The sequence below is a fragment of the Neltuma alba genome, unplaced genomic scaffold (assembly GCF_004799145.2).
Source record: "Neltuma alba isolate B1F8T4 unplaced genomic scaffold, ASM479914v2 tig00010855_pilon, whole genome shotgun sequence".
NCBI lineage: Eukaryota > Viridiplantae > Streptophyta > Magnoliopsida > Fabales > Fabaceae > Neltuma > Neltuma alba.
In genome coordinates, this window is record NW_021635649.1 from 187,702 (window position 1) to 197,938 (window position 10,237).

The following is a 10,237-nucleotide window of genomic DNA, read 5'->3' on the forward strand; positions in this document are numbered from 1 at the left end:
TTCTAGTTGCCATGTAATAATCATTAAAAACTTGAGATGAAAACTCACTAGCATTATCAAGATGAATTGACTTAATTGTATGGTCTGGAACTATGCTTTTAATCGAATTATTTGAGCAAGTAATCTAGCAAATGCTAAATTACATGTAAATAACAAACACACATAGGATCATCTTATAGATGCATTTATTAAAACCATAAAATATCCAAATGGTTCAGATTATGGATGGATAGGTTCACATATATCCCAGTGGATACGCTTTAGAAATGCTGGAGATCAACCCCTACTTTTGTTAATGAAGGCCTTGTAATTAATTTTCCTTGAAAATAAGCAACACATTAAAAATCTTTAAATTAAAGAATCTCCTGACCCTTCAATAGGTGTCCATGTGAATTTTTAATAATTCTTTATATCATAATCAATCCGAGATGGCCCAACTGGTCATACCAAACAATAAATATATTTTTGTTAGTAAACTTCTGGTTTACTATAACATTTGTTTCAATTATACTAATATTTGTATAGTACAAATCAAAAAATAATGTTGGTAATTTTTTCATGACACATTTTTTTTCTATTTCTTATCATTGTAACATATAGATATTTAATGTTCTTCTCATTTATAGTCTCAACATGATATCTGTTTTGGCAGATATCTTTAAAACTTAATAAATTTCTTTGAGACTTAGAGGAATATGAAGCATCATTGATAACAAATTTTGGTTCTTTGGGTAATATTATAATTGCTCTTCCAAAACTTTCAATTATTTTTGCATTACCCACTATAGTATTGATACTTGCACTATTCGGTGTAAGATGAGAAAAATATTTTTTTTTTATTTTTGAGTATGGTGTATGTTGTAACACTATCTATGAGTCATATATCTTCATTCTTATGCCCAACAAAAGAAAGAGAAACATTCTTATTCTTCGCCAAAAGAAAAGAAATGTATTAACATAAATTCCAAATACATCATGAGCAATAATGCTCTTAAAAGAAGAAAATGAAGTAAACATAAATAAAGCATATACTAAATTAAAAAGCATAATTAAGGCAAAATAAAACATTTTCTTTATCCAAACTCTTCTAATCATAATTCTCAAAGAAATTAGCCACCTTCATATGTGTCATAGCATCAAGGCCATTAAAATCATCTAGCTTATTGATATTATAATTCTTGTATGCAAAATTTGCCTCCACATCATCAGTTTGAAAAGTCAAATTTGCTTCCATATTATTTGAACTCTTTTTTATGGAGGCCTGATAAAGTTTTGCTAGATGCTCAAGTGTACGATAGGTACGTGACTAATGTCCTTTCATACCACACTAGTAACATTGGTTTTCAATAACTTTTGAAGGGCAAGAATCTCCTTTTTGCCCATCACCGAATTTCTTCTTTTAGTGGATATTTGGGTTATAATTGTTACTTCCACAACCATAATAACAGTAATTAATGCGTCCCCTACCACGGCCATGACCATGACCACATCTACGCACATGATAATTATTACACACAGTCACATTCGTTTCAAGGAATGAAGCTGATCCAATGGGATGAATCTCATGATTTTTCATCAATAGCTTATTATTTTATTTAGCCACAAGAAGACATGGGATTAATTCCTTTTCACAATACTAATGTTGTAGGAGCACATTTGAAACATGAAAAGTTAAAAAGGTTTTTTTTTTTTAATAAGTCCTCTTCTGTTATTTTCTCACCATATAATTTCAATTGAAAACTTATTTGGAAAACTACTGAATTATATTTGGTTATAGTTTTAAAATCTTAGAGCCTGAAATGCATCCATTTATAACAAGCTTTAGGCAAAATTGTCATTTTTTGATGATCATATCTTTCTTTTAAATTATTCCACAATTCTAACGAATCTTTCACCATTACATATTTAGCTTTCAACCCTTTATGCAAATGGTGGCATAAGAAAATCATGGCCTTAACCTTTTCTTGGCTAGTTGCTTTATTTCCAGGTAAAATAGTATTTCCTAGGCCTTTGACATCTAGGTAGATTTTAGCATCTAAGATCCAAGATAAATAATTTTTTTATGATATCAAGGGTTGTAAACTCGAGTTTGGTAAGATTTACCGTGGATCAAACTAAAATGATAATGACAAAGATAAGAATTACAATAAAATTGATGAATACTGAACCATAATAAATAAAATATTAGGATTCAAAAGTCACTTATAAATAAATTATTCCTTCAAAATTATAAACAAAAATAAATAAATAAATAAATAAATAAATAAATAAAGCATGAAGAATAACAAATAGACATATATGTGGATGGAAGAGATAAACAACACAAATAATTAGTCACAATAACTAATATAGGGACAATGTATATGATATATATAGAAGGAAGGGGGAAAAAGCAATAATATAAATAAATATATAAATATTGCAATAAACTAACTAATATGCATTTATCATATATAAATACTAACAATTTCAATTAAAAACAAAGATAATGTTACAGTGAAATAAATTAAATAAATACAAATTTATAATATAAATAATAAGTAAACCTATACTCACATATAATACTATTAGGCAATTATTATAAACAAATTATATAAACAACATACATAAATAACATAAATAAATATAAACAAATATAATGAGGGAAAAGAAAATATAAATAGTATAAATTATATACATATATATATATATATGAGAATTAGTAAAAAAAAACAATATAAAACAACATAGATACCAAGTAGAGATGATACATAAATTATATCAATTAAAAAAACATAAATAACATAATATAAAACACAAAGGGAGAAAAATAAAATAACATAATATAACATAAATAAAAGATAAAAAATGTAATGTAATGAAAAACTTAAAATGTATATAGAATAACATTATATAATATAAAACATGATAAGTAAGAAAGTATATAATACAAAATTAATATGTAACAAATGTATAGAAGATTAAGATTATATATGATGATGATTGAATAAGGAGATAATTGGATAATGAGAAGAATACATTATCTTACGAAATATCAAATTTTCATAGTAAGGTTGTGCTGATAAGATGTTATAAGTCAGGAAGAAATAAGGAAACTAGAGAGTAACAAGGAAAACAGGAGATATAAAAGACAATGGTTTTTTTCTCATTCGCTTTGTTTCATAGTACAAATGTCGTATGCATGACCTTTATTTATAAGCTCTCAAATATTGAAGTTCTCTACTAGGGTTATAAAGGAATAAAGAATATCATAATGGTATTAACAATAAGAAACTCCTCCCTAGTCATTTATTGAGGAGATTATGTAGTTTATAACACTTGAAGGTAAGAATCCTATGGGAATTCTAAAAGAGTTATGGGTATCCACTCATGCAATATTCATAGTAAGAAGCATGTAAATTGTATTTTCATCCTAACTCCAATCCAAAGTTCATATATAAATTGCTAAAGCAATATAAATAGAGTAACTTACATCAACGACCCTTCTATTTTATCTCAATTATAGAAACCTTCCCTCTATTTTAAAAACATATATAAACCTCCCTTACAATTAAAATAGATGTTACACTAACCTCGTTTCTATATTTAATATTCAATTTTCATCCACCCAAATAGCTAGTTGGCCGTTGAGTTTGACTTAAAATTTGTTTTAATCAAAATGTCACTTTTTAACTTAATAATTATTTAGACATTTATTTTTTAAAAATGTTTTTATAAAATCAAAAATAATTCTAATACATATATTTTTAAAATTTCTAATATGTTATAAAATTTATTAATTTTGATATATATCAAAAAAATTTATAATTTTAATATTTTATCATATTCATTAGAAATTATTTACTTTGATTTCTTTTAAATTGTAAGAATAGTCTTTGTTTATTGTATAAGTTTAAAAATTTTTATAAATTATTTAAATTTATAATTCAAAATTTTTGAGCACATCTTTGTTACAAAAATTTATAAACATGTTTAGTCAAAGTATATATATTTATTGAAAAAATTAGTTAAGTTTTTATATGTTTGCCTTAAATGAATGAAATTTATCTAACCGTAAAAATATAACTTAGGAATTTATTAGAATGAAGAGCAAAATAATAAGTAAAATTTATTTTAATATAAATTTCAGTTAAAAATAATGTTTTTAGAATCTTTTTAGATATTCCTAAATGTGTTAACTTATTAGATTAAACTATATATTTTTAAAATACAAGAGATATCTGTGTAATTGATACAAATTAAAAGGATAGTCAGAGTATTTTACTCATATAAATAAGCCTTCTATAGTTAATTTATAGACTAACTTAGTACAATACCTTATATACTTTAATAATAAAATTCCTAAAAAGAAAAGTATAATTTTTTTAAAATAATGATATTATATAAATCAATCAATCAACATATCGTTGGCGAAAAATCAATCAATCAATATAAAATTTAAATGAAGCCACGTGATTCATAATTCAACAATAACTAATTGATTTTTTTTAAGTTTTATTTAAATTCATTCTTAATAGATTTCACAATTCATATAATAATTTCATAATAATGTTTTTTTTCCCAAAATGTTGGATTTTGGATAAGCATGGATAGTTTTTTTCAACTCAAATTAAGTTAGTGATGGATACAAACTATTTACCCAAAGCAAGTTGTTAAAAGTTCAAATCTCAGTGTTTGTATAGCAATTTAATTGTGAATAGGTTTTTTTTCCCCCCTGTAATTCATGTATTCATTATCCTTTTATGAAGAGTTCAAACTCACAACTCCACATAGAAAAAAAGGTGAAAAAAAAATATTTGGTGTCATTGACTATATAAGACCCAATTGTAAAAAGTTTACTCTTACACTTAATAGTTGGATTAATTTTTTTTTTAAAAGGCATGGTTAGGTTTTCTTCTTGGACTAAAATAAAGCATTGGTATAATTTAAAATTTTATAAAATAAATTGTGAGAAATATAAGATTTTTTAGTAAAATAGATTTTGTGAAAAAAAAATTGTTAGACAATGTTTTCCTAACTAATATCAAAATCATGGTTTTCTTATATAACCAAAAAAATTTGGTCAAAAAAAATATAACGAAAAAAAAGAAAGATCGTGAAAAGTGTTTGGGAACCTTATATGAAAAGTATAATTTTAGTGAAAAATATTAATTAATAAAAGATTTTGAGTATTTGAGTTGTTTTTCCCCCTAAAACTACAGTTCTCTCTCCATGGTTTTTGCTAATTTTTGAAAACGCGAGGACGTTGTTAGTTATTAACCTAATCCCGTCATAATCCTGTCTCTCCTCGCACGTTGCTTCATCTCTTTCTGTACTTCTCCAACAAGCCAGCTTAAATCAACAGCAAACACATCACTCAGTGGTGGGTTAAGGCTAACTCCCAAGGTCTCCATCATCTTCCTTCATTTTCCTGCAACCCCATCGGCCATTTTCATTCTCACACCTTTCCGCGTCCTCCTCCTCTTTGGACCACTTAAAGTTGCAGGCTTGTTCTTGATTGATTTTCAAGTGTCAGACTCACCAAGAGAAAGAAAGACAGAGAACTCAATTCCTTCTCTCTCTGTTTTTTTTTTTTTAACTTTCTGAAATGCAATTCCTTTCTTTTACGTTATTCCTATTTCCTGACTTCTCTCTGACGTCCCTTTTATTCTAGCCTACCTTTTGCTACCCTGTTTCAAGCCATTCTATTCAACAGTACAATCAATCCATCCTCTGCTTTTTTTCTGTACTGTTTTTTCTCTTCAAATCTGGGTGTGGGTCTGTGTGGTTCCTAGTTTTTCCCAAAGATTGATCGAAATGGCAGTCGAACTTTGCTCTGAGAATTGTGGGGCTTCTACAATGAGTCCGAGAATTTCGTTCTCGCATGATTTCTCTCAATCAGATGTTATCCCAGTTGAGCAAACCCCTTTTAGATCAAACTCCTCTGGTTTGAACTCCAGCTTTGATTTTGATGTTTGTGTTCGTGAGAGCTTGGAGCAAGAGTCATCTTCAGCGGATGAGCTCTTCTCTGATGGCAAAATGATTCCCACTGAGATCAAGAAGAAGAAGAAGAAGAAAGACCAATCACCACTTCATCAAACCGTCCCACCCACTGAAACTGTTCGTGAAAATGCCTCAACCAGGAAAACAATCAGGAACGAAAGCCTCAGAGAGCTCAAGCAGCAGCAACCTGTAGTGAATACTGATGAAGTTGATGAGAAGCAGAGTTCTAATTCTAATAATACTAACAAGTCGTTCTGGGGATTCAAAAGAAGTAGCAGTTGTGGCAGTGGTGGCTATGGAAGAAGCTTATGTCCTTTGCCACTTTTATCAAGAAGCAATTCGACTGGTTCTGCTCCTACCCCAAGTGCTAAGAGGATGCCACTTTCAAAGGAAGGTCCCAACATGAAGCAAAATCCTCACAAGCATACTCCCACAAGGCCTTATCAAAAGCCTCCATTGAAGAAAATCCATGGATCTTATGTCCATAATGGCGTTAGAGTCAACCCTGTTATCAATGTTCCTTCTGCAAATTTATTCGGCTTGGGTTCAATCTTCTCCAGCAACAAGGATAAGTCCAAGAAGAAGTGATCCACAGAAAGTTTCCATAAGGGGTATGTTTAAATTGAGGAGAATGATTCAATTTTAACATTTCCTTTAACTGTTATTCTCCTCAGTCTAAACATATCCAGATAAGTATATATCTAAATAAGAACAATTTGATTCCTCTTTCCTGTCTCTCAAGTCTTCTTGAGCGAAAAAAACTAGCCTGAATCTGCAAATTAACAATGTTGCTTGTACTTTCGGTGTGGATTTGAGTTTGACTATGATGTTGTTAGGAAAATTAGGTAAAGTTTTAGAGAGGTAAAGAAAAAGGTATGAAATTTGCAGGATCAAGAAGACAGAGAGAGAGAGAGGGGGAGGGAGATGAAAGAAGCGCAGGAATGATATAATGCAGGCACATGGTTTGGGGCACAAAAAGACAGGTAATGGTAGCTTTCATGGCTGTCCCTTGCTTGTTTGTTTGTTGTTGTACCTTTGTTATTTGGTCAGACAATGTGTAAATACATTGATTTTGGTTCAGGTTTTTTTTTTTCCCCCCTTTTTATTATTTGCTTGTTCTTGTTCTTCTTCTCTTCTCATGCCTGCTGATGCTGCAGTCTCTGAAACATGAGACTGATAGAGAAGAAAGAAGCTTCTTTTGTGCAATTTTATGATGAAAGAGATTGGTTTGTTCATGTTCATCTTCTGCATTTGATCGGTGGCGTTTGTCCTTTATTGATCGATTCTATAATATATTCTCTTCTGTGAGATATCTATCTTCTTGTTAGCCGGGAATGTAACTCTGGCCATATTAGAAATAAGTTGTAACCTTTTTTCATATTTTCAAAAAAAAAAAATCATATGTTAATGATTTTTTTTTAAAATTTACAATACAATTTCTATTTTTTTTAGGTACACATTTTGTTAATGAAATGATTGACTACAGAAAAATTATGTGTACATATGTAAAGTTTTGAGAGAATTTATAGCAAAGCCTTTTTTCCTCAAAAAAAAGAGAAACAAGAAGCTTCAAAATTTAAGGTATTATATGCAATTAAACTACTTTAAGGTGAGAAACTTTTTTAAACTAAAAATTATGTTGATTGGAACAAAATATAACTAGGTAAATTCAAAAGGACAACAGTAAATAAAATAAAGATGAACCCCAAAGCAAACCGCATTCATGTGATTTGTAAATGGAAAGTTATAAAAAAAATATTATTCCTAATTATAAATTTATTTATATATTAATATATATATGAAAACTATGTATTATAACATTAATACCTATAATCAAATAAAAATATAACCCTTTGAGAAATTAAAATTTATAATTTGAAATTTGAGAAATCAAATCTAAAATGAAAATAAATTTTAAAAACTAAAAATTATATTAATCTTTAATAAGACCATGAGTATAGTTAATTTCTTATTTGTTGGGGAAAAAAAAGTGAAATTCTTATTTACCTGGCTCACCGTTCTAGACTGGAGTCCCTGGAGCCCTGGTCTCCTGGACAGTACGGGGAAGATGGATTCAGTCCATAAATGCATGTTTTTTCTGCAGTTTCATAAATGAAATGGGAAGTACTCCTTGCATTTGATTCATCGAATGCTCCAAACAATTAATTGAAGTTAAAAAATTTACAAGTAGTTCCTTAACTTTTACATTTTCACCGTATAACTAACTCTAATTTATGAGTTGGTAAAAACAAACTACTCCTCCGGTTTTTAATGCAGAATCTAATTGTTAAATTAGTTTTGATCTTAAATATAAGATTCATTTATCATATTTATCAATTTTTTTAAATTATCCATATGGATATTCCTTCAACCATAATCAAATAGAAGAGGAAGAGGGAATATTAATAAAGATGATTATGGTATTTTAGGAAAAACGTATCACATTTCTTATAATTAACTAACTTATCTAACTTCATTAATCTAATTAAATGAGTCTTATATTAAAGACCGAAAGAGTATAATTTATGCTTTTATGATAAAACAGAGTGATATTTTATATTAATAGTTAGTTGTCCTAGTCGCAGCATCAACAATAATGACGCCTGTGATATTTGGATGAGAGTAATATTTATTGGAACGATCTTTAAAACTATAATTATTTGTATAGATCAAATATTAAAATATAAATATAAAACTATTAAATTATTCTTAATTAACTAAATCCATATATTTTCTTTAATTACACCTCCATTGAATTTTTTTTATAAATCTTTATACTAAAATTCTTTGTAATCTTTTTTTTCATAATTATTTGCAACAAAAATTTATTGAAATCAAATTAAAATTATTTATTGTTAATCCAAAATATTTTATATACCTAAACACAAGATAAAATGAAATTATTCATCTACATAAACCATACGAACAACAGTTAATTTTTATTTTTGTCTTTCTTCAGATTTCAATGGAAATTCCTCTTTTTCAAATATCTCTTTTTTTTTAACCTTTTTTTTATAAATTTTTTTGCTGTATATATATGTTATAAATATATTTAAGTTTAAATAAACATATTTATATGTAAAATACTATAAATTGATTTTTTGAGTTGAAATAAATATTGATGTTTAAAGTATTTAAATTATATTTTTTTATGTTTAAAGTGTGATGCTTGGACTCTTTGATAATTAAATTGTCTGATTTAGTTGCATAAAATATATATTTAGGTATATAAGATATTTTGGATTAATAGTAAATAATATTGATTTTATTTCAATAAATTTTGTTGCAAATAATTATGAGAAAAAGATTATAAAGAATTTTGATAAAAAATTAAGGAGATTATGAAAAAATATATGCAACTGAAATGTAATAACAGGAAATGTAGAGATTTGGTTAAGGTTATTTAATAGTTTTATATTTATATTTTAGTTTTTTGTCCTTATAAATAATTATAGTTTTCAGGATCCTTCCTAATAAATATTGTGCAGAGATAAATGCTATTACAATATCTCACAAATCATAAATGCCTTTGAAGTGAAATTTCAAACTCGTTACATATAAAAATAGACTCAAAAAGCTTTTCGATAATGTCTATCCCAAAAAAAAATGTTTTCATATGAAATAAGATATGATTTTTTAAATTTAGTTCCAAACCTGGTGAAAAAAATATTTCTGACCCTTGCTCAATATTTCAATCATTATTTTGAAAATTACAAAGCATGCTTTTAACTAAAAAAGTTTGGGATCAACGGGCATCTAAATTTTGAATTATTTTACCCCTTAAGAAATGGCGTCAACTCTGTTAACTTGGGGGAATCAATTGCTCCATTTTTAATATATGATAGGGAAAATTTCACCATTAAATATTTAAGGATATTGGATGCACATAAAAAATAAATCAGAGTATTAAGTGCATCTTAATCCTAAAACTTATTTTATATATATTGATATATTGATGAAATTCCTTTTCTACTATGAGATATGTTGAGGTGAGCTTCAATGGACTTGGACTTGATTTCATTTCACTACCTTTTTCTTCACTATGTTGTCCTCATCATATTATATTTTATTAGAATAACTTAATTTATATTTTTAAAATTATCAAATTTAATAATAAGTTCAATATAATATACTATAAACACTATAATTTATAGGTTATATTTTATTAGAATAATTTAATTTATATTTATAAAATTATCAAATTTAATAATAAGTTCAATATAATATACTATAACCTATAAATTATAGTGATTAC

General features: G+C 27.2%; 1 protein-coding gene across 1 annotated transcript; it reads left to right on the plus strand.

Moving 5' to 3' along the window:
• Positions 1-5,388: 5,388 nt before the first annotated feature.
• On the plus strand, positions 5,389-6,824 carry LOC114759495 (uncharacterized). Its single transcript, XM_028948673.1, has one exon. It carries the CDS (start codon positions 5,797-5,799, stop codon positions 6,568-6,570), a length of 774 nt encoding a protein of 257 aa, XP_028804506.1. The 5' UTR covers positions 5,389-5,796; the 3' UTR covers positions 6,571-6,824.
• The last annotated feature ends 3,413 nt before the right edge of the window (positions 6,825-10,237 follow it).

What these genes read in the sequence shown, in the direction of transcription:
- LOC114759495 (XM_028948673.1), top strand. Translation starts at nt 5,797, where the DNA reads ATGGCAGTCGAACTTTGCTCTGAGAATTGTGGGGCTTCTACAATGAGT.